Below are 26,396 nucleotides of genomic sequence, written 5' to 3' on the forward strand. Positions count from 1 at the left end.
GTTACTAGATTGGTTGAATTTACATTTGCTACCCATTATATCTGGCATAAAACCATGATTATGTGGCATATAAAGAGAAGCACTGCATTTTAAAATGAAATTGCCGTACACTTAAGGACCACTTTTTTGATAATTGATAGTTACTCAATTCAAATGTTTTGGAAATGGTGATATGTATGTAGTTTTTCATTTATGCGTGGTTTGAATAAGACTTTACAGAGATAAGTGATCCTATGAAATATCATAGAGTGTATTAGATTAATTGTCACTGAGTTTTTGAATGAAGTGAGAGGCTTATTCAGTTCTTAAAGGAAATGGCCAGTGACTGAATTATACATATAGTAATCTTGGTTACACAGAAAATGATTAATCTACAGTAAAAAATGGAAGGACTGGATATTTACTATGAACTTTGTCTTAAGGATGTTGTGTATCTCTTTTTTAAGCTTGCCCTTTGTACTTTCTTTTAATGCTTTAAGTTTTGTTAAGTTTTCATGAAGCAAATTGCTTTAATAACAGTTTTCCATAAACCAAAAAATGTTGTAGTCAAAATGGATAGTGAGAGAAATGAAGTTTATAAAAAGATGGCTTTTGTGTGTTGCAGGGACAGGAATGGATGCCCATCTTGCATGGTTTTGCATGACTCAGCACATCCTTACTAACTTGCACCCATTAATAAGTACTTGTTTTCAGATATTCTGATGTTCTGGCTTTGTTTTATTTTTTCAGATTTTCTAATATTTTTTGGCTTTTATAATGAATCAAGGACACTAGTGCTCAAAACTCCTGTCCAGGATTTGGTTGAATGAAATAATAAATCGAAAATTTTCCACCCAGTGAAGTATAACACCAGTAGTCTTACCACTGACAATGATTGTCGAGTTCATATTTGGTTATGCAGTGTAAACTGAACCGTCAAGTTATCAGGTATATTTATCAGTAGTATTTTCCTCTTTGCAGCTCTCACTGCTTGCCAAGAAACAGATTATTTTTGTACATGCATGACTGAGGACTTGTGGTGACAAAGGGAAAGTGTGCTTGATTGTTTTGATAATTGTTTGGTGAATAAAGGCCATTCATGAAGTGATCAAGCCAGCTAGGTGTAGCACAACCTCAGCTTTGTTTAGTTCTGCAGCTGACATGGAATTGCCTCTCAGTCAAATTGTTCTGTGAGTACTGAACAAGTGAGATAGCTTTCTGGTTATTTGAGTGTTACAAGTGGTGCATAGACTTGGGTCTCTACTATTTACACTATAGGAGCACAGTCTGACAGCAGCAGTAATCACCCTCTGATTGAGAGAGGCCCTAGCAGAGGTTGACTGGTATCAAATTGAATTGAAAAAAAAAATTCATCCAAAATATTGTTTGGGGGAAAGGATTAAAGCCTATTGCTTGATGTAAAGATATAGTTGTTGGAGGTTTGTTTTCCCTTCTTTTTTCTAACCACAAGCAAGTGGTAGCCAGTGAAAATACATTTGTATGAGGGCATAGATAGAAAACAGCAGTCAGACAAGACTGCACCAATGCCAGTTGCCACAGCAAACTGATGATGTATGTAGGATTCATATTTAAACACCTGTCTGTTTATTGTTGTTAAGAGTTATCTCCTTTAGTTGTTTATTCTTACATTTGAAGTTACTTGTAAGATAAGTCACCCATGAATGGATGGAATCCACTTGTTACACACTTTCGTTCATCTTTAGGATTATTCAAGTGAGATTTCTTGTCCTATGGAATCCACCTCTTTATCTAATTTCATGTAGGAGACTTATATTGACATTTTGGTTACTTTCATATTCTGGTGAAATATACATACTAGCTGTTGCAAGTGCGCATAAGGAAGATGTATTATGGCCATCATAAAAAAAATCAGATTGTTTTTAGAAGGATTGAATAGCTGTTTTAGATACTTTCTTTTTCTTTAGTAAGGTTATGATTCACATTACCCACTGAAGATGCTAGTTGGTTATCAGTATATTTGATTTTGCCCATTTGATATCATGGAAGGTAACCTAGTATGAAGTAAGTTTGATAACAGAGTGTACTTTCCCTTATAACAAAGATTTTCATTAATGTATTTACAGACATAGTGCAGATGTTGAACCCTGATTAGAGGTATTGAAACTTTCTTACATATTTTGCTTGAGGCAACTGACCATAGGATCAGATCAGTTCACTGACATATCCATTTTAGGGACAAGGTGTTTGGTATAGTTTTTTTTTTTTTCCCCCATATATTCCCATTTCCTGCCTAAGCTTTACGATTGGAGGACTTAGCCTTAGAGGGAAAATCCTCACTTGGCCCCCTTCTTTGTTCCTTCTTTTAGAAAAGCAAAAACTGGTGTGGAGGATTTTCAGCCCCATGCTCCCTCCCCTTTCATTTGCCTTCTATGACCCACAGGGAATACTGAGGTTGAATTCTTTCTCCCCAACTTCGGGAAAACAGAAGGAGTCATGCAGGGAGTGCTCATCCTCCTCGAAAGCTCAGACTGGGGTGTCTAAACATGTGTGGATGTAACCAAGATGAGATAAAAGGAGAGATAGGTAGTATGTTTTAGGAAAGGAACCCGGATGTTTTGGCTCTGAGTGAAACAAAGCTCAAGGGTAAAGGGGAAGAGTGGTTTGGGAATGTCTTGGGAGTAAAGTCAAGGGTTGGTGAGAGGACAAGAGCAAAGGAAGGAGTAGCACTACTCCTGAAGCAGGAGTTGTGGTAGTATGTAATAGAGTGAAAGAAAGTAAATTCTAGATTGATATGGGTAAAACTGAAAGTGGATGGGGAGAGATGGGTGATTATTGGTGACTGTGTACCTGGTCATGAGAAAAAAGATCATGAGAGGCAAGTGTCTTGGGAGCAGCTGAGTGAGTGTGTTAGCAGCTTTGATGCACGAAGCTGGGTTATAGTGACGGGTGATTTGAATGCAAAGGTGGCAGTTGAGGGTATAATTGGTGTACATGGGGTGTTCTGTGTTGTTAATGGAAATGGTGAAGAGCTTTTTGATTTGTGTGCTGAGGAAGGACTGGTGACTAGGAATACCTGGTTTAAAAAGAGAGGTATACATAAGTATACTTATGTAAGTAGGAGAGATGGCCAGAGAGCGTTAATGGATTACGTGTTAATTGATAGGCGCATGAAAGAGAGACTTTTGGATGTTAATGTGCTGAGAGGTGCAACTGGAGGGATGTTTGATCATTATCTTGTTGAGGCAAAGGTGAAGATATGTAGAGGTTTTTCAGAAAAGAAGAGAGAATGTTGGAGTGAAGAGAGTGGTGAGAGTAATTGAGCTTGGAAAGGAGAAGTGTTAGGAAGTAGGAGGAGAGATTGAGTGCAGAATGGAAAAAGGTGAGAGCAAAGGACGTAAGGGGAGTGGGAGAGGAATGGGATGTATTTAGGGAAGCAGTGATGGCTTGCGCAAAAGATGCTTGTAGTATGAAAATGGTGGGAGGTGGGAAGATTAGAAAGGGTAGTGAGTGGTAGGATGAAGAAGTAAGATTGTAAGTGAAAGAGAAGAGAGAAGCATTTGGACGATTTTTTGCTGCGAAATTGTGCAAATGCCTGGGAGATATATAAAAGAAAGAGGCAAGAGGTGAAGAGAAAGGTGCAAGAGGTGAAAAAGAGGGCAAATGAGAGTTGGGGTGAGCGAGTATCATTAAATTTTAGGGAGAATAAAAAGATGTTTTGGAAGGAGTTAAATAAAGTGCATAAGACAAGGGAACAAATGGGAACTTCAGTGAAGGGGGCTAATGGGGAGGTGATAACAAGTAGTGGTGATGTGAGAAGGAGATGGAGTGAGTATTTTGAAGGTTTGTTGAATGTGTTTGATGATAGAGTGGCAGATATAGGGTGTTTTGGTCAAGGTGGTGTGCAAAGTGAGAGGGTTAGGGAAAATGATTTGGTGAACAGAGAAGAGGTAGTAAAAGCCTTGTGGAAGATGAAAGCCGGCAAGGCAGCAGGTTTGGATGGTATTGCAGTGGAATTTATTAAAAAAGGGGGCGACTGTATTGTTGACTGGTTGGTAAGGTTATTTAATGTATGTATGGCTCATGGTGAGGTGCCTGAGGATTGGCGGAATGCTTGCATAGTGCCATTGTCCAAAGGCAAAGGGGATAAGAGTGAGTGCTCAAATTACAGAGGATAAGTTTGTTGAGTATTCCTGGTGAATTATTTGGGAGGCAGCGACAGCGACAAAGTATAATAAAAAAAAAAAAAAAATTGATTGAGAGGGTGAAGGCATGTACAGAGCATCAGATTGGGGAAGAGCAGTGTGGTTTCAGAAGTGGTAGAGGATGTGTGGATCAGGTGTTAGCTTTGAAGAATGTATGAGAGAAATACTTAGAAAAGCAAATGTATTTGTATGTAGCATTTATGGATCTGGAGAAGGCATATGATAGAGTTGATAGAGATGCTCTGTGGAAGGTATTAAGAATATATGGTGTGGGAGGCAAGTTATTAGAAGCAGTGAAAAGTTTTTATCGAGGATGTAAGGCATGTGTACGTGTAGGAAGAGAGGAAAGTGATTGGTTCTCAGTGAATGTAGGTTTGCGGCAGGGGTGCATGATGTCTCCATGGTTGTTTAATTTGTTTATGGATGGGGTTGTTAGGGAGGTGAATGCAAGAGTTTTGGAAAGAGGGGCAAGTATGCAGTCTGTTGGGGAGTATGGAGTATCTGGGATAAGGACAAGTGTGACTTTTTTTTTTTTTAAATCTTCTTGGAAATAGTTTTGCTTGAACAGGAACTTGGAGCACTAGTGCCCTCAACTCATCTAAGAAAAGAATCCATCAGTTTCAAAATCCATTTTTTCTTTGTTTTTGTATTTCTGATCCAGCTTTTACTTTTAAGCAATAATTTTTTTTGTTAAACATTAAATGGCTTTTTATTGGTGCGCATAGAGTCATATGATTTATTTATATTCAGCAATTTGGCAAGCAAAGGTTGATTGTTATTTGTAAAGTAGTAATCTAAGTGGAAAGTTATGGTTGTAGATATGATATTCCAGTTGTTTATGTGTGACAAGACTGGTGTTAGGCATTAACTTCTCACTTTTGTGAGGTCTTTGCTTCACTCATATTTATTTATTTATTATACTTTGTTGCTGTCTCGCGCATTAGCGAGGTAGCGCAAGGAAACAGACGAAAGAATTGCCCAACCCACCCACATACACATGTAATTACATACACGTCCACACACGCACATATACATATCTATACATCTCAACATATACATATATACACATGTACATAATTCATACTTGCTGCCTTTATTCATTCCCGTCGCCACCCTGCCACGCATGAAATGAAAACCCCCTCCCCCGCATGTGCGCAAGGTAGCGCTAGGAGAAGACATCAAAGGCCACATTCATTCACACTCAGTCTCTAGCTGTCATGTATAATGCACCGAAACCACAGCTCCCTTTCTACATCCAGGCTCCACAAAACTTTCCATGGTTTACCCCACACGCTTCACATGCCCTGGTTCAATCCATTGACAGCACGTCAACCCCGGTATACCACATCGTTCCAGTTCACTCTATTCCTTGCACGCCTTTCACCCTCCTGAATGTTCAGGCCCCGATCACTCAAAATCTTTTTCACTCCATCTTTCCACCTCCAATTTGGTCTCCCACTTCTCCTCGTTCCCTCCACCTCTGACACATATATCGTCTTGGTCAATCTTTCCTCACTCATTCTCTCCATGTGACCAAACCATTTCAAAACACCCTCTTCTGCTCTCCCAACCACGCTCTTTTTATTACCACACATCTCTCTTTCCCTTTCATTACTTACTCGATCAAACCACCTCAAACATCTCATTTCCAGCACATCCACCCTCCTCTGCACAACTCTATCTATAGCCCACGCCTCGCAACCATATTACATTGTTGGAATCACTATTCCTTCAAACATACCCATTTTTGCTTTCCAAGGTAACATTCTCGACTTCCAAACATTCTTCAATGCTCCCAGAACCTTCGCCCCAGCCCCACCCTACGATTCACTTCTGCTTCCATGGTTCCATCCGCTGCCAAATCCACTCCCAGATATCTAAAACTCTTCACTTCCTCCAGTTTTTCTCCATTCAGACTTACCTCCCAATTGACTTGACCCTCAACCCTACTGTACCCAATAACCTTTCTTTTATTCACATTTACTCTCAACTTTCTTCTTTCACACACTTTACCAAACTCAGTCACCAGCTTCTGCAGTTTCTCACCCGAATCAGCCACCAGCACTGTATCATCAGCGAACGACAACTGACTCACTTCCCAAGCTCTCTCATCCACAACAGACTGCATACTAGCCCCTCTTTCAAAAACTCTTGCATTCACCTCCCTAACAACCCCATCCATAAACAAATTAAACAACCATGAAGACATCATGCACCCCTGCCACAAACCAACATTCACTGAGAACCAGTCACATTCCTCTCTTCCTACACATACACATGCTTACATCCTCGATAAAAACTTTTCACTGCTTCTAACAACTTACCTCCCACACCATATATTCTTAATACCTTCCACAGAGCATCTCTATCAACTCTATCATATGCCTTCTCCAGGTCCATAAATGCTACATACAAATCCATTTGCTTTTCTAAGTATTTCTCACATACATTTTTCAAAGCAAACACCTGATCCACACATCCTCTACCACTTCTGAAACCACACTGCTCTTCCCCAATCTGATGCTCTGTACATGCCTTCACCCTCTCAGTCAATACCCTCCCATATAATTTCCCAGGAATACTCAACAAACTTATACCTCTGTAGTTTGAGCACTCACTCTTATCCCCTTTGCCTTTGTACAATGGCACTATGCAAGCATTCCGCCAGTCCTCAGGCACCTCACCATGAGTCATACATACATTAGATAACCTTACCAACCAGTCAACAGTACAGTCACCCCCTTTTTTAATAAATTCCACTGCAATACCATCCAAACCTGCTGCCTTGCCAGCTTTCATCTTCAACAAAGCTCTTACTACCTCTTTTCTGTTTACCAAATCATTCTCCCCAACTCTCTCACTTTGCACACCACCTCCTTCACTCTTATCACACCTAAATTATGGGAAATATTGATATATAGGAAAAGGATAAGGAAGATATGAGTAATTAGTCAAAAATTAGGTATTGATAGAGTAAAAACAGTGGCACATAACTAAAATGCTGTGTCTAAATTAATTTTGAAAAATCCTGAAAGTAGTTGAGTATATCACAAAGATTAGTGCTAATTGTATGAATGCAAGTATTTGAGTTTATGAACAGGACTTAATTCTCATACATATGGAAAATTAAAAACTGAAATAAGAATGTATGGAAGGAAGTGATGATTTAAATTCAGGCTACACTTTTTTTCGCTAATGGAAATTTAGATAGAGGATAGTACCATAGAATGTTTAGCAGGTCAGGCAGGTCATTTTGAGCATTGTGGATAGTTTAGAGATAATATGTGAGCTGGCTTGTTGGGTTAAGGAATGAATGTAGCCTGTTCATATTTTTGAATGATACATGGTTCTGTGACATTGATAGGGCTAGAAGAGTGCTGGCAGTTTGAACTGTACTTAAGAAGTCACTTAAGACTTTATAGTTGCAAAAGTGATCGAAAATGAGAGGGAAGTACCCAATAAAGATTATTTTCATGAATGGTGTAGGAATTCAGAAAGAGTAGATGTAGAAAATCTGTATGAATCTGCCTTTTTTGTGTGTGTGATTAAGGTAAGTATAAAATTCCAGGAATAGGTTTTAGTTATAAGCAGTTGGAAATGGTAAGTCTTGTCGTGAAGTATGATCACTAGTGCACAAGACAAATTTAAAAGGTAATATGATATTTTAATGCAATACAGTGAGTTTGTGAATAAAGTGTTTAGAATGGTGCAGATGCCTTTGCATAGAAAGGTGCAGGAGTTTTGTGAAAGATATGAGATTTGAATATGTTGTAAATCTCATTATGTATATTGACAAAATACAGGTGTGCTAGGTCCGAATTGATTGATAGTTTCATATGTGTTGTGCAGTAATAGAGAAAAGTTTATTATCACTCCTTAGAGATCTTGAGAGAACAGATGGGGAAGTGTATCTTAAGAAGCTTATTGTGTTAGGTAACATGAAAAGATTGGTGAAAGACAGAATAGGAGGAGAGTGGCAGATATTTGATTCTAGGTGACAGGAACAATAGTGAAAGGATATATGGAACATGTACATCAGCAGATGTTGATGTTGCAAATGATGTAGGACCAAGAGCAGACAGAGATACAGCCTCATTTGCTTGCATCCTCTTTATCTGTCATGCACTAAAACCAGAGCCTCTCTGTCCACAGCCGAGCCCATAGACCTTTCTGCAGTTTATTCTGTATTCCAATATTCTCGTTCAGCTTATACAACATTTTTCCAATTCACTTTGTCCCATGCATGCCTTTCATCCTCCTTGTTCAGGCCCTGATAGTGCAAAGACAGTTTACTCCATCCTTCCATCTTTTATATTCCCTTGTACTGCTTGCCCTCTCCAGTTGACACATGTATTTTTTTAGGACGTTTCTCTTCATTTTTCTTCTCCATATGTCCAAATCATTTCATTTCAACACACCATGTTCAGCTTTTTTTAATCATACTCATGTTAATACCACACATCCCTGTTACACTATATTTCTTACATGAGCAACCTTTCACACTGTACATTGTTTTGGAGCATTATGGTTCCATCACATCCACCCTGTTCCATACAGTACTTTTTTATTTAGGACCCACAGCTGGTACCAATACAATAAGAACATGACATTCAACCCTTACATCAGAAACATCAACAGTAAAACAGTGAACAAACTAAATGCCCTTAGAAAACTAATTGGTACCATTTTTGAATTAGAAAAGAAACCTCTAACATCCTTTACAAAGACTCAACACATACACAGTGAAACAAAATATCCTCCCAATACAACCCCACCTCAACATGCTCAGCACTCAATTCTTTGCTGCTGCATTAGACCACTTCCTCAGGAAGGTAACGCCAGACATCTGTATGCCTTGGTTCCTTGAAATCCAGTTGGGAAAATTCATTGTGTGTTTTTTTGGTTTTTGTTTACGACTCTGCTAGTCAGCTGCTTGCTTCACATGGTTAGGATGTAAGATGTTAAATGTGATTATGAATTAAGAATGTGCAAGCATTAGGATCAAAAGTGATTGGAGGAATCACCGAATGGTTTTAAGTAAAGGTTAAGGTGGATTTAAGAAGGGAGGAAGAGTGTAGGGAGTAAGCTTTTGTAGTTTAGTTAGGAATATGGTAGGGTTAGGATTGAAAGTATTGAAGGGATTGCAGAATCCCTTTAAGAAAAGTCAAGGTGGATTTGAGAAGGGAGGAAGAGTACCATATTTTGCATTTAGACAGATAGGGGAAGGTTCCAGAGAAAAGAAATAAAGTATATGCTACATTTTTGGTTATATTAAAGGTAAGGCATTTGGAAGACTAGTAATGAGGTGTTTATGGAAGACCTTCAAATACTTCAGAGAGTTTTTATTTGGAAATAGTGCCTATTTTAGGGAAAATGGTGTGAGTGGTTTCAAATGAGAATGGTAATATAACATGATTGTAATGGGATGGTGCTTGGTATATGTTACTAAACCAGGAGAGAACAGAATGGAAGCTACTGCAGTTACTACATGCAGATGATACTCCTCTGTTTGCAGAATTAGAATGGAGTGTGATAGAGAACTAGATCTCTCTTTCCTTTGTATGAGGAGGATTTTAAATGAGTGCAAGTAATAGCAGGGTTCTAGTTTTTGAAAAGTGTAAGCAGTTGCATTGTAGTTTAAGTTTATATGAAGAAGTTAAGGTCACCTAGTTTAGGTATTTGGAGTAATGCTCACTAAGGATGATGATAAGGAAAACCGAAGTTAAAAGTAGTTACGCAAGGAATAAGAATGAGAGGTTTACTGATAACTCAGATGATGGAAGTAACTTGAGCATAGAGTGTGCATAAATACAGTATGATATAGGAGAATTTTTGGAAGATGCAGTGGAGTTGAATACCTTGTGTAGCACAGTTGGAATTAAAAGAATTTGTGAAGACTCATAGTGTAAGAAAGATTTGTAAAGTTAAGATATTAGAAAGAGACTTTGGGCCATGTATGACATATGACAAATGAAACGATGATGATCATTGGTAGTACAGCTGTGAGGTTCGAGAAGAGGTAGACTGTAAAAGCGATGCAGTAAGTAGACTTTTGTAGGTAGTGGTATTTCATATAAGGAAGTTAGGGAAATTATTTTATTTCCAATGGATGTGTTTTATGTGCTTTCATTACCAAATCATTTTCCTGCATAAGGTGATAAATTAAGAGCTGCTTATAGCAGTGAAGTTTTTATTCAGTATGTGTTCATTCTGTGTGAAGCTACACACCCACACACCAATTTTCAAATTACAATTTATCAAGTAGGTGAATGTCTTTGATCACAGGGGTTGTAGTTATTTGTGAATGTAACAAGCTCTTGTCGTATAGAATTGATGTTCCTGGAATCTCGTAGAATTGAATAGAATTAGATTGTCATGACTATAAGATGTTTAGATAGTAGAGTAAAATCAAATCATCAGAGAGTAACTGTTTAGCCAGTGTCCTGGAACTATAAGTGTTAATGTATTCAGTCAGACCCAGTTAGTAATAGGCTAGAGTGCTGAAAGAGCATTTTCAGCCGAAACCTTGCATTGATTTCTTAAAAATGCTTTTTCTGATAGCATTTGTGTTTGCTTAATATTATATTATTTCCATCCACTTGTTTGTTATGTTCCTGCACTGTTATGGTTGACTGCCTGCTGGATTAGGGTAGGCTTAGCTTGTGATGTTTTTTAAATGTGTACTTTCATTGTGCTCGTGTAAGTCATTATTTCCAAGGATATTGATTTTTAACCATCACATGGTCAGCTTATCCTTTCTGTTGTCTCTCAGAGGTGAAGTACTGACATAAATTCTGCCAGAATAGATTTTCAATCACAGGTGCAGTAGCATTCCTGGCACCAGTCGTTGTCATTGCAATATTTTTGTTACTTAATATTTTGCATTTGATTATGATAGTATACAAAGTTTGTAAGAACGTGAACTAATGCAGAATTGATTGACTTTGTTTCATTGCTTATTCTTTGCATATGTATAAAAACTGCATTCAGCCCTGATCCTGGTCAAGCTTATATGTTTAAAAGAAAATGTCTTGATGATCGGACTAGTTACATTTTACATTCTTCAGATTTTATTGTCCATTTATTTCACGATGCTAGATTTTTCAATAAGTTTGATAGTTTCTGTTTTGTAATGTTTGTACCAACTCTTCAGGTTACCCAGGTGGTCGACATTTGAGTGAGCGCGACCTTCCATCTAAAGTACTTGGTGAACACAATCAGGATTCCCCGGCACCTTCTCACCTTCATCAGGCTCCCCGTATGCAAGCATCCAAATCTGTCCCCTCATTAAACAGTGAGTTGCAAATCTAATCTTTGAGATTGTGTCTCATGCTTATTTGTTCTTTTCATTTTTCATTTTTAGTAGCTCGTCAGCTTCACTTTTCTTTTTATTTTATTGAAATCTAGTACAGCAATATCCTAATAGCTTAGAAAATGATGAATCATAATTTATTGGCTTAGGCATCCTGACCTAGCTTTGAAACTTCCATTTTTGTATATAGAACTGGTGTTTGTGTTGCCAAATGGTACACCAAGCTTTTTAGTTTTTTAGGTTCAGTTGCCATCTTCCAAAGGGTCAGAACTTCATATTAGGATAATTTGTAGGGGAGGCAAATTTATACTCGTCATTGTCAGAATAGTTTTCAAGGCTTTCAAGTACATAGATTAGATGTTAGAAAAAATTATGTCACCATATATTAGACAGGCTGTTACAGAAAATGTCACAGTATGCTAGACCCAAGTTAGAGGAGACATACTTCCGTGGTCCCCATTTTTAGGGAGACAGACATCTTTGCCAGAAAAGTCCAGTAGGGCATCAAAATATATAGCTTACCCAAGGTAGAAGGGAAGTGAAGGAGGAACTGGAGCTCAAGTTCCAGGTTTAATTGTTGTTATGATAATGTTGGGATGCAATGGTTCTCAAGGTTAGGTTGTAATACACCAGCTGGAGGGCACAACTAAAAATTAATTAAAAGTATTTTTAAAATCCCCAAAGAAATAGGATTTTTTATTGAAAACTACAAACCACTGCCAGATCTTATCCTGCATGGGTTTGGGATATAGCATTTTTGAATAATCTATTTGAGCTTTTCAACAACCTTAATTAAAAGCTCCAATGGAAGGAAACACTAGTGTCTGACTTTTTTTTTCTGTGCAAAGTCATTTAAGGTTACATTGGAATTTGAAGGAATTTGTAGAGTTAGAACCTCCTCAAATGCAAGGGCAGTACTCCATACTTAGCATTGATTACTTAGTATGATTAGAGCATCTGTTCAGAAAATTTTCAGTTTCTAAACAGGCCTTCTAGTTTCTTAGAGGCAGCCTGGATGATTTGAGTAATATGGAGTTTCCAAGATAAATTATATGTGTATTGTGATACTATCTTTATTGTATTGAGTTATGGAATTACGAAGCCATCAAAGAAAGTAGGAAAGGTTTATGGGGTTTTAGAATGAGAATTTGTAGCAAATTAGGTTTTAGAGGCATTAAACTCAATTGGTAGTGAATGAAGTGATAAGAATTTATACCACATGAAGTAGAAAACTAATGAAAATGTTCAGTATATACTTGAAAAAGAAACTGAAATACTGCTGTGGAGTATTATCCTAATCAGAGCACCTTAAAGTTAGCTAACTCACTTCACTGACTCATGAAATGGCGATCTAGTATGAAAAAAATCAGAAACTTCTCAAGCAGAATTAAGAGAATTGTGGTTATGAACTATGATGATATGTGAAGATAAGAATTTATTAGCTACAGAGAAGAAAGAAAATATATGTGATGACCTGTGCACTGTAACAATTTAAAGTAATAAAAAAGACAACATACTTACCATGAAAATATCATGTTAAGGAAGATACAGTGTAATTAAATCAATAAGAATACCTGCCTTAGTGAGGTATTATCAAAATCAGACAAACAGGGGTTTCATTCACTTGCTGAATTTTTAGCTGTCATGTAGTGCATCTATAATACACCAAATCAGATATGAGAGCAAATATAAGAACTTATTGAAAAAGTTGGTGACAAAGTTTCAGTTGTGAATATTCACCTATATATATCTGAAAATTACTTACTGTTAATTGTAGAAATTGTATTATCTGTATGACATTCAAATTTTTTCCCTCTACTCCTTAAATTGCTACACCTCATTTGGTATAGAAAATTCCCACCAAAATATGAGCGACATCAGTAGATGCAAATGTAAATAAATTGCAGCTGATCCACCTACCATAATTTAGGGAAGTTATGTATACAATAACATCATGCTTGTAAAGAAGTACTTTTATAGTATACATATGATAGATGAATGGAATGAAATGACCAGGACATGGTTAGTGCAGACAGTGCCTATGAATGTGAGAGGATGTATTATTGTAGAGAGTAGTCAAAAAGACAGGGCCCCCCACAAGTGTAAAACTTGTAATTACATCTTCAGCATGTACAGTGAATTTTGTCAAATGATGAGTGCTATGTGTAGTCACTTCCTTAAAGAGAGGCTTAGATGAAAAAATCGTAATTCCAAATAAATCCAAGAATGACATCAGTGCAGCTTGAAAGGTGTCAGACAGTAATAATAATTTTGATCAAGCTTTGTATGTAGTTAGATATTTTTGAACGAGCTGTATATTTGGTGAGTGCTTCATATTAGTCTTGCCTCATGGCAGGTTGATAATCTCTCTTCCTCATCTAGTAGAAATAACTTTCCTCTAATCAGAATGGGTTTTGTAAAAATAGTATTACTGTATTCGTTATTAATTATTACATGGATTCTCGATAAAAGTCAGTATTATTTGATACGTTAATTTAGAAATAGTGTCACTAGATAAGTAGGTTGATTTTGATAGTATGCATTGGAATAATGAAATTTGTTAAATGTTTCAGGTGAAGCAGGCAGTAGTGGTGGAGGAAAGCCAGCTTCTCTTGAGGTATTCAACCCATCATACTCCCGCACTTCCTCCAACACTTCTCTCTCACAGCCTCCCAATCCCCACTTTCCTCATCACCCTCATCACCAGCACCATCACCAACAACAGCAACAACAACAGCAGCAGCAACAGCAACATCAGCAGCAGCAGCAACCTCCAGTCCGTTCCAGGTAAAAAGATTGAATAACATTTCTACTGTAAACAATATTTTGCAGATTTAAAAAGTAAATTTTTTGAAACTCTTACTTTAGGTGATTGATTATTGATAAGTCATAGTTTCCATGTTCCATAGATAATGATTAAAAGAAATGTTCTATTGCTGTAGATGCTATTTAAGGAATATCCATCTATGTTTATCTCGAACCGATATCCTCTGGGAACTTCCATCAAGGTGGTAGCTACAGCAAAAGAGTCTCCACATATCCCTGTCCTTGCAGGCCTTCTTCACATACACTTTTCCACACATACTTCCACCTTATTTCCCTATGTCACATGCCTTCCTCAGACATCAACCCCTCTATTTATGCTGTAGTACACTCCCCTTGTTAATGCCCCCTCTTGCATTCTTTGAACACACCTAAACCCCCTCAAAGTATTACGTTTCACCCGCTCTGCCACTCCACAATTGATTCCCTTTTTATCTGCCTTACCAAATCACTCATACACTCACCCTTACCTTTCTTCATAACATTTAATCATACCTGATGCTCCTCACACATAGCTCATTTCCTTAGCCTGGATTCTTAACCTCTGTAACTCATTCCATGTCCATGTTTCAGCTTCATAGGTAAGTGTTGGGAAGACTGCATTGTCTTGTAATCCTTTCTTCACTTCCATGCTTTCACCTATACTCTTCATTAACCTATTAAGGGACCTAGTGACTCTTGTACATTGTACTTCTCTCTTCCTTATCTCTCCTTCCGTATCACCAATCTTACCTCTTCCATATTTCTCACCATATCTGTAACACAGTTTAGTACACTTTACTGACCCACTCTGTAGAGCTTCGCAGAATTTGTACTCGCTTGTTTTCTTTCAAACATCATTTCTTTTACTTGCATTTACCTTCATTTGCCTGGGCTTACACATGTCATAAAACAGTTTTACAACCTTCTGCAACTCCACTCTCAGCAAACAACACAGTATCATCCACAAATAGGCATGTCACTAGCTACTATTATACCACCACACTTCCTCTGCACCCCATTTCCCTAGTTTTGTGTTTGTTTCGTTTTTCACTCTTTCCACACATGTGTTAATAAGCCATGGTGACATCATGCAGCCATACCTCACACAGAAACTTTTGCTTAACTTTCCATCCACTCTTACACGTGCATTTACTCCATTATAGAAGGCTTTCACACCATCAAACAGATTTCCCACTGCCCTATATGCCTTCAACATATCCCATAAAGCATCCACTCAACTCTTTCGTATGCTATCTCCAGATCCATAAAAGCTGCAAATAAATTTGTATATCGCTAAATATTTTTACAGTCATTCTCACTGTAAAAAAATCAGATCCACACATCCTCCACTTTTCCTAAAGCCCCCTTGTTCCTCAGTGATTCTGCATTTAGTCTTTTCCATCTTTCTGTCAGTGAACACTCTTGTATACACTTTTCCTGCTGTACTTAACAACCTTATTCCCCTATAATTGATACATGCATCCCTCTTGGAACAAGGATCAATGATAGGTTCCACCCAATCCTCAGGCACACCCCTCTGCATTCATGCTAAATTACATATCAAAGACATCCACTCTATCACACTTTCTCAACCATACTTCAACATTTCGTCCATGATTCCAACCACTCCAGTTACCTTTCCTACCTTCAGCATTATTGTTGCCCTTTTTACCTCCCTTTTTGCTCTAGGCCCCTGCACTTGTATCCCTTTTCCTTCGATCCTCCATACTCATGTATGTAACAACTGCTGCCTCACCTTCTTCCACATTTGTTATTTCTTCAAAATGCCCTCCATATTTCTTTCACTTCCTTCTTTTGATTTGGCAACTCTCCTTCCTTACCTCTCACATTTGCATATCCACTCTTAATTCCACCTCTCCTTTTTCACCTCCTTCCTGTACAATTTTTATTTTCCCTAAACTTTCTACTCAACTTTCTTCCAGTGTCTTCATCTACTCCTTTTCTTCTTTCCTCCATTAGCTTCTTAACATTCTACTTATATTTATCATTTGATTATTATACTTTGTTGCTGTCTCCAGCGTTTGCGAGATAGCGTAAGGAAACAGACGAAAGAATGGCCCAACCCACCCACATACACATGTATATACATATTCATCCACACATGCACATATACATACCTATACATTTCCACGTATGCATATATATATATACATATGTACACATGTGCATAATTCATACTTGCTGCCTTTATTCATTCCCATTGCCACCCCTCCACACATGAAATGACAACCTCCTTCCCCTGCACGTGTGCAAGGTAGTGCTAGGAAAAGACAACAAATGCCACATTCGTTCACACTCAGCCTCTAGCTGTCATGTATAATGCACCAAAACCGCAGCTCCCTATCCACATCCAGGCCCCACAAAACTTTCCATGGTTTACCCCAGATGCTTCACATGCCGTGGTTCAATCCATTGACAGCACATTGACCCCAGTATACCACATTGTTCTAATTCACTCTATTCCTTGCACGCCTTTCACCCACCTGCATGTTCAGGCCCTGATCGCTCAAAATCTTTTCCACTCCATCCTTCCACCTCCAATTTGGTCTCTCACTTCTCGTTCCCTCCATGTCTGACACATATATCCTCTTTGTCAATCTTTCCTCACTCATTCTCTCCATTTGACCAAACCATTTCAATACACCCTCTTCTGCTGTCTCAACCACACTCTTTTTATTACCACACGTCTCTCTTACCCCTTCATTACTTACTCGATCAAACAACCTCACACCACATATTGTCCTTAAACATCTCATTTCCAACACATCCACCATCCTCCGCACAACCCTATCTATAGCCCAAGCCTTGCATCCATATAACATTGTTGGAACCACTGTTCCTTTACACATACCCATTTTTGCTTCCCGAGATAATGTTCTCACCTTCCACACATTCTTCAACGCTCCCAGAACTTTCGCTCCCCCTCTACCTTGTGACTCATTTCTGCTTCCATTGTTCCGTCCACTGCCAAATCCACTCTCAGATATCTAAAACACTTCACTTCCTCCAGTTTTTCTCCATTCAAACTTACCTCCCAATTGACTTGTCCCTCAACCCTAATGTACCTAATAACCATGCTCTTCACATTTACTTTCACCTTTCTTCTTTCTCACGCTTTACAAACTCAGTCACCAGCTTCTGCAGTTTCTCACCCGAACAGGCATCCAGCGAACAACAGATGACTTACTTCCCAAGCCCTCTCATCCACAACAGACTGCATACTTGCCCCTCTCTCCAAAACTTGCATTCACCTCCTTAACAACCCCATCCATAAATGAATTAAACAACCATGAAGACATCATGCACCCCTGCCACAAAATGACATTCACTGAGAACCAGTCACTTTCCTCTCTTCCTACCCATACACATGCCTTACATCCTTACATCATGCACCCCTGCCACAAAATGACATTCACTGAAAACCAGTCACTTTCCTCTCTTCCTACCCATACACATGCCTTACATCCTTGATAAAAACTTTTCAATGCTTCTAGCAACTTGCCTCCCACACCATATACTCCGTTTATATATATTATATTCTTTCCTCCTCCTTTGTTGAATTTCCATTGGTACTTTCCTTTTGGGCTTTCTGTATCTCTGATGCCTGTTTCTTTCTGGAATTCTTTCAAGGGTTGGTTAGTTCCTTACACTTAACAGGCCACTAGCAGAGGGCAAATCTAGCACAGTGTTTGCAGAGGCTCCTACATAATATTCTCACTGACTACTTCTACCTAATGTTTCCACCTATTGCTCATACTTAAATGTTCTTACAACTTCTGTTTACTGGTCCTACCATTTTGCCAAAAGGCAAGGCTTGCACATAGTGTTCACTACAAGAAAATCTAAAATTATGAAGAATGAGCTGTGTAAATTAAGTATTGTCAAGTGTTATGTGTGACAAGGAGAGATTCTGTGTTTGTAGGCAGAATGCCGGTAGTCCACACTTGGGTGAAGCAGAAAGAAAAGACAGCTGCCTGGGTCAAAGGAGTGCAACTTGACAATCACTAAGTGCTTTCTTACCACACAGCCAGCACTAACCTTATGCTTTTTCTTTTCTTCCTCAGCACTTCTAATGTCAACCATCCACCATCTATATCCCCTTTTATTCTTATATATCACATCCTTGTATCCAACTACTAATTCTACAACCTTTAACAGAATGCTTTGACCAAAGATAATAATTATGGTATGCTCATAGTAGGGAGTTATCTATACTCCCAGACTAATACCACTTCTAAGTGCTTGTTATCCACTGTATCCATAAGATAGTGAAGAGGATACATTAGAATTGCTATAATAAGAAAATCTTCTTAGGTAGTTAATGATTGATATTATTTTCAGGTCTACTCAGAACTTAAGTGATGGAAGTTATCAAGGTCTTGTTGGTCGTCATCCAAGTAATCCAAGCCTTGTGGTGGAAGAGGAACGGTACTACCAGAATGTTAACTTTCATCAAGGTCCTCAAGATTTTCGCATGGGTTCAACACGTACTCGTCCAAGTCAAATGCTACCTATGGGCTCTCCGGCCTCACAGGAATCTTCAGAACAAATGCGACCTGATCCTCGACTTGAGCACCGTCCAGCTTCAGCTTTTATGCAGCGTGAAGATATGATGTCTCATCGATCAGAATTACAGCGGCCAGCTTCTCAACGAGACCTTCGTGCCGATGCAAAAATGTTGGAGATGACAGAAGAAGTGCGAAGACGAGAGGAACGTGCACGTCACAATGGTCACCCACCTGCCTCTCAACCACAGCGTTTAGGCCAACCCCAGCCATCTCATCGTGTGCCAAATGCCTTCCCTCCTTCAGGTGCCCCATTCTCTCCTGAAGGCTATGGTGGCTCACAGGGCTTTCCAGGTCAGCATTCTGGTTACCACCAAACCCCATCACAGCCTCCAATTAATCCTCAAGGAACTGTGCCAGGGCTTCAGCATACACCTCAGCATGCCCATCCACAATATAGTGGACATGGACAAAGTTTCCCTGGTAAGCTTCCTCCTCCAACAGCCCCTAAGCCTAAATCTCAGGGTGGACTACAGAGTTCTGTAACGTCTGATGCACCAGAGAAACCATCACGACAGTTTGGCAGTGAAGGAAATACTCCTGGTGATGGACCTCCTCGACCTCCTCCACCAGAGGAGGGTTATCGGGACTCTCCTCCACCTCCACCTCCCCCTACTTCAACTCATCCTCTTCTTCAGGGTAACCGTCCAGCTTCCAGTGTGGGCCATTCTAGCCAACTTCCCGCCATGAATACCTACAACAAGACCAGTCCATGGGACAGAGAACAGAAGGAACTAGTAAGAATCAGTTTTTGTGCATGTATATATATATTTATGTATATCCCTGGGGTTAGGGGAGAAAGAATACTTCCCACGCATTCCCCGCGTGTCATCGAAGGCGACTAAAGGGGACGGGAGTGGGGGACTAGAAACCCCCCCCCTTCTTGTATCTTAACTTTCTAAAAGGGGAAACAGAAGAAGGAGTCACTCGGGGAGTGCTCATCCTCCTCGAAGCCTCAGATTGGGGTGTCTAAATGTGTGTGGATGTAACCAAGATGAGAAAAAAGGAGAGATAGGTAGTATGTTAAGGAAAGGATCCCGGATGTTTTGGCTCTGAGTGAAACGAAACTCAAGGGTAAAAGGGAAAAGTGGTTTGGGGAGGTTTCAGGAGTAAAGTCAGGGGTTGGTGAGAGGTAAGAGCAAAGGAAGGAGTAGCACTACTCCTATAACAGGAGTTGTGGGAGTATGTGATAGTGTAAGAAAGTAGACTCTAGATTGATATTGGTAAAACTGAAAGTGGATGGAGAGAGATGGGTGATTATTGGTGCCTGTGCACCTGGTCATGAGAAGAAAGATCATGAGAGGCAAGTGTATTAGGAGCAGCTGAGTGAGTGTGTTAGTAGTTTTGATGCACGAGACCAGGTTATAGTGATGGGTGATTTGAGTGCAAAGGTGAGTAATGTGGCAGTTAAGGGAATAATTGGTGTACATGGGGTGTTCATTGTTATCAATGGAAATGGTGAAGAGCTTGTTGATTTGTGTGCTGAGGAAGGACTGGTGATTGGGAATACTTGGTTTAAAAAGAGAGATATATATAAGTATATGTATGTAAGTAGGAGAGATGGCCAGAGAGCATTATTGGATTACGTGTTAATTGGTAGGTGCGTGAAAGAGAGACTTTTGGATGTTAATGTGCTGAGAGGTGCAATTAGAGGGATGTTTGATCATTATCTTGTAGAGGCGAAGGTGAAGATTTGTAGAAGTTCTCAGAAAAGAAGAGAGAATGTTGGGGTGAAGAGAGTGTTGAGAGTAAGTGAGCTTGGGAAGAGACTTGTGTGAGGAAGTACCAGGAGAGACTGAGTGCAGCATGGAAAAAGGTGAGAGCAAAGGATGTAAGGGCAGTGGGGGAGGAATGGGATGTATTGAGGGAAGCAGTAATTGCTTGCACAAAAGATGCTTGTGGCATGAGAAGCATGGGAGGTGGGCAGATTAGAAAGGGTAGTGAGTGGTGGGATGAAGAAGTAAGATTATTTGTGAAAGAGAAGAGAGAGGCATTTGGACGATTTTTATATTCATGTATATGTTTGAATTCATATTTTTTTCTACATCAGCACTTGCTTCTTCACCTGTGACTCGACCGTTGTGCAAGCTATATCTTATTTTGAATCTATTGAACCATGACTTACTGTGAAGTTCTCGATGTATTCCTCTCCTGCTCGCTCCTTCAAAGTCTCAAAAAGACTTCTATCCCTCCCCTGAGTTGTTAGAAGCTTAATGGTACACATTTTTAAATTTGATCTTCCATCCACAGCATCAACAACTTACCCTTTTCGTGGATGGGCCCTTGTCATTGCTTTGTTATTATTTTAGACTTCTTACTTGCCTAATCTTTCACTGCTTCATGTATTTTTTCTTTTCCTTCAAAACTGTTATGCCCATCGAATGGGACAACTGTAGGTCACATGCAGTCACATTAACTTTTTTTCCCCATTCATATTGGGTGATAACCTTCATTTTCATTGCCAAGTTGAGCATCTTCCGCAGCTTTTTGCCAGATCTATTAACGTGTGATGGGGTTTTCCTCTTGCTTGTCATCTTCTTTGGGGTTTAGTACTGATATGGTTTAATCCAGCTTGAAAATTCAATAGATTCTTTTTATTAACTTGTACCTACTGAATGGTAACAGTGCAAGCAGTGAGAGAGATGCTGTGATGTACACAGTGCTGGGATTGTCTGACATTCACTGTTGTACACATCCAGGCATTACCATTGGCGAACGTACGACCAAGCGTAATTTTTTTCATATTTTCTTTGATTTATATTTTTTCCTTCGTCAGCACTTACTTCTTCACCTGTGACTTGAGCATTGTGCAAGCTGTATCTTCTTTTAAATTTGTTGAACCATGACTTGCTGTGAAGTTCTTGATGTAATCCTTTCCTGCTCGCTCCTTCAGAGTCTCAAAAAGACATCAAGCCTTTGCCTGAATTGTTAGTAAGCTTAGTGGTAGATGTATTTTAATTTGATCCTCCATCCACAGCATCAACACCTTTTCCATTTAGTGGATGGGCCCTTGTTGTTGCTTTGTTATTATCATAGAGTTCTTACTTGCCAAATCTTTCATTGCTTCTCGTACTTTTTCTTTGTCATTCAAAATTGTGGAGACCATCGAACAGGACAACTGTAGATCACATGCAATCATATTACCTTTTTTCCTCCTTCATATTGGGGAAGTACTTCAATTTTCAATTCCAAATCAAGCGCTCTCCTCAGCTTTTTGCCAGATCTATCAACGTATGATGTGATGATGTGTTTTTCCTCTTGCTTGTCATCTTCTTTGGGGTTTAGTACAGGAATGGTTTAATCCAATAAGAATATTTGTTAGATTACCTTGAATACCTTGCACTTACTGAATGGTAATTGAAAGCAAGAAATGAGAGAGATGCTGTGATGTACACAATGCCAAGATTGTCTGACATTCACTATCATATGTACGCAGCTGTTAGCACTGGCAGATGTACAACCAAACAGGATGGTGATGCTATTTCCCGTGGGGTGGGGTAGTGCCAGGAATGGATGAAGGCAAGCAAGTATGAATGTATGTATATGCATATATACACATATATATGTGTACGAATAAAGTGTATATGAACGCGCACCTTCATAGAACATACAAAGCTCCATCAGCCAGGATCGAACCTGGGACCCCTTGTGCAAGAGGCAGGCATGCTAACCGCTAGGCTAAGGGACTGTATAATAGGAAACAACTATTTGAAATACTAAGTACTCGAATACCCTTTGTCTCACTATGGTGAGCAACAAGGTCTATCGGTTGTTTCGGAACAGAACACATAGCCAGCTGAGTGTTTTACCGAACCTGACTGTACAACGCGGAGTTATATGAATACTTTATATGAATACTTTATTCGTATTCATATAACCGCATTGTACAGTCAGGTTCGGTAAAACGCTCTCAGCTGGCTATGTGCTCTGTTCGGAAACAACCGATAGACCCCGTTGCTCACCATAGTGAGACGAAGGGTATTCGAATACTTAGTATTTCGAATAGTTGTTTCCTATTATACAGTCCCTTAGCCTAGCGGTTAGCATGCCTGCCTCTTGCACAAGGGGTCCCAGGTTCGATCCTGGCTGATGGAGCTTTGTATGTTCTATGAAGATATATATGTGTATATATGTATATGTATGGTTGCGAGGCGTGGGCTATGGATAGAGTTGTGCGCAGGAGGGTGGATGTGCTGGAAATGAGATGTTTGAGGACAATGTGTGGTGTGAGGTGGTTTGATCAAGTAAGTAATGTAAGGGTAAGAGAGATGTGTGGAAATAAAAAGAGCATGGTTGAGAGAGCAGAATGGGTGTTTTGAAATGGTTTGGGCACATGGAGAGAATGAGTGAGGAAAGATTGACTAAGAGGATATATGTGTCGGAGGTGGAGGGAACGAGGAGAAGTGGGAGACCAAATTGGAGGTGGAAAGATGGAGTGAAAAAGATTTTGAGTGATCGGGGCCTGAACATGCAGGAGGGTGAAAGGCGGGCAAGGAATAGAGTGAATTGGATCGATGTGGTATACTGGGGTTGACGTGCTGTCAGTGAATTGAATCAGGGCATGTGAAGCGTCTGGGGTTAACCATGGAAAGTTCTCTGGGGCCTGGATGTGGAATGGGAGCTGTGGTTTCGGGCATTATTGCATGACAGCTAGAGACTGAGTGTGAACGAATGAGGCCTTTGTTGTCTTTTCCTAGTGCTACCTCGCACACATGAGGGGGGAGGGGGATGGTATTCCATGTGTGGCGAGGTGGCAATGGGAATGAATAAAGGCAGACAGTGTGAATTGTGTGCATGGGTATATATGTATGTGTCTGTGTGTGTATATATATGTGTACATTGAGATGTATAGGTATGTATATTTGCGTGTGTGGACGTGTATATATATACATGTGTATATGGGGGTGGTTTGGGCCATTTCTTTCGTCTATTTCCTTGTGCTACCTCGCAAACGCGGGAGACAGCGACAAAGTAAAATAAAAAAAAGAATGTATATGTATGTGTATGTATAGGTAGGTATATGTTGATATGTATGTGTATGGGCATTTATGTATATATATGTGTATATGAGTGGATGAGCCATTCTTCGTCTGTTTCATGGCGCTACTTGCTGACATGGGAAACAGCAATTAAGTATAATATTTTTATTTTTATTTATTTTTCTCTGGTCGTATGTACGGCTGGTTATAAGCCACATATGTTGTAAGTTGGGGAGCATTTATATATATACAAAGCTCCCAACCTTGCCAAACAAAAAAAGGAGCACATGGCAAAACTATGGAATTTTGATTAAAAAGAAAAAGGAATTTTGCAAAACGAAAGTTACAGTCGCTTATACCGCTTTTAAGTGTTTTACATAGACATTATTTGGCATTTATAAGGTAATATGAACATTTTCACTGGTCTGTTAGAGGTTAGCCGCATCGAATATTACAGGAAAGGATTGGGTTTATACACAGTAGTTCATTTTATCCCCATTAATTAATGGTTAAAGCCCAGGTAAACTGATGTGATGATGTAACTTTTGTGCTGAGGATTTGATTTTTTTTAGCCAAGTTTTTGTTGTTATTCTTCATCTGTCATTGCTAGAAAATCATTGTAAATTTTGCTGCTTTGAAGAACAGCAATTGATGGAAGGGTTCTAGTCATTTCTTATCCATTTCTGTACATGATGATTTTGTGTGACTTTTTGAAGCCTCAGGAGGGCCTGGCCTAGGAGTAGGACTATCCTGGTTACACAAGCTAAAGTTATGATCGAATGGTAAGACCAATCCTGCAACAATTTGTGTGGTCATTTCTGCGAAATGGCTGGAAATTGACCGCTGTCTGACTTATTTTGTACACTGCAGTAGTACTTGTGTGTGCGATGAGAGCACACACTATGTATTAAACAGTGGACCCCTGTTAACTTCCCTGCATTACATACACAATATATGTACAATACATGAACATACAACCAGAATTTTGAAAAGATTTATTTTATGAAAAATCGTACTGCCGTATTTGTCTCATAAAACGTAATATGTATGGCAAAAATGCCTTTATCTGGCTGCTATCATGTTATAGATATGAATCCAGAAGTGATTATAACTTACCTTTTTGTCAGATTCTTAGAATATATTTTTTTTATTATACTTTGTCGCTGTCTCCCGCGTTTGCGAGGTAGCGCAAGGAAACAGACGAAAGAAATGGCCCAACCCCCCCCATACACATGTATATACATACGTCCACACATGCAAATATACATACCTACACAGCTTTCCATGGTTTACCCCAGACGCTTCACATGCCTTGATTCAATCCACTGACAGCACGTCAACCCCGGTATACCACATCGCTCCAATTCACTCTATTCCTTGCCCTCCTTTCACCCTCCTGCATGTTCAGGCCCCGATCACACAAAATCTTATTCACTCCATCTTTCCACCTCCAATTTGGTCTCCCTCTTCTCCTTGTTCCCTCCACCTCCGACACATATATCCTCTTGGTCAATCTTTCCTCACTCATCCTCTCCATGTGCCCAAACCACTTCAAAACACCCTCTTCTGCTCTCTCAACCACGCTCTTTTTATTTCCACACATCTCTCTTACCCTTACGTTACTCACTCGATCAAACCACCTCACACCACACATTGTCCTCAAACATCTCATTTCCAGCACATCCATCCTCCTGCGCACAACTCTATCCATAGCCCACGCCTCGCAACCATACAACATTGTTGGAACCACTATTCCTTCAAACATACCCATTTTTGCTTTCCGAGATAATGTTCTCGACTTCCACACATTCTTCAAGGCCCCCAGGATTTTCGCCCCCTCCCCCACCCTATGATCCACTTCCGCTTCCATGGTTCCATCCGCTGCCAGATCCACTCCCAGATATCCAAAACACTTCACTTCCTCCAGTTTTTCTCCATTCAAACTCACCTCCCAATTGACTTGACCCTCAACCCTACTGTACCTAATAACCTTGCTCTTATTCACATTTACTCTTAACTTTCTTCTTCCACACACTTTTCCAAACTCAGTCACCAGCTTCTGCAGTTTCTCACATGAATCAGCCACCAGCGCTGTATCATCAGCGAACAACAACTGACTCACTTCCCAAGCTCTCTCATCCCCAACAGACTTCATACTTGCCCCTCTTTCCAAAACTCTTGCATTTACCTCCCTAACAACCCCATCCATAAACAAATTAAACAACCATGGAGACATCACACACCCCTGCCGCAAACCTACATTCACTGAGAACCAATCACTTTCCTCTCTTCCTACACGTACACATGCCTTACATCCTAGATAAAAACTTTTCACTGCTTCTAACAACTTTCCTCCCACACCATATATTCTTAATACCTTCCACAGAGCATCTCTATCAACTCTATCATATGCCTTCTTCAGATCCATAAATGCTACATAGAATACATAGAATAAAGGAGTTTTATATTTTTTCTATAAATGTTATCTCATCTCCCATTGTTACAGTTCTAACTTATCTCCCACATTGATAGTCATAGCTTCCTTTAAGAG

The 26,396-nt window shown here is 39.5% G+C and overlaps 1 protein-coding gene across 13 annotated transcripts in view; it reads left to right on the forward strand.

Annotated features, from left to right (window-relative positions):
* Positions 1-26,396, forward strand: part of cno (adherens junction formation factor afadin) — a 585,480-nt gene that overhangs the window by 541,622 nt on the left and 17,462 nt on the right. For all 13 annotated transcript variants that reach the window (XM_071673965.1, XM_071673968.1, XM_071673973.1 and 10 more), the window contains 3 exons: positions 11,317-11,457; positions 14,049-14,262; positions 18,643-19,603. In XM_071673965.1, coding sequence (XP_071530066.1) covers positions 11,317-11,457; positions 14,049-14,262; positions 18,643-19,603 — 1,316 coding nt within the window. The remainder of the gene's footprint in view (positions 1-11,316; positions 11,458-14,048; positions 14,263-18,642; positions 19,604-26,396) is intronic.

Source organism: Panulirus ornatus, chromosome 19 (genome assembly GCF_036320965.1).
Source record: "Panulirus ornatus isolate Po-2019 chromosome 19, ASM3632096v1, whole genome shotgun sequence".
NCBI lineage: Eukaryota > Metazoa > Arthropoda > Malacostraca > Decapoda > Palinuridae > Panulirus > Panulirus ornatus.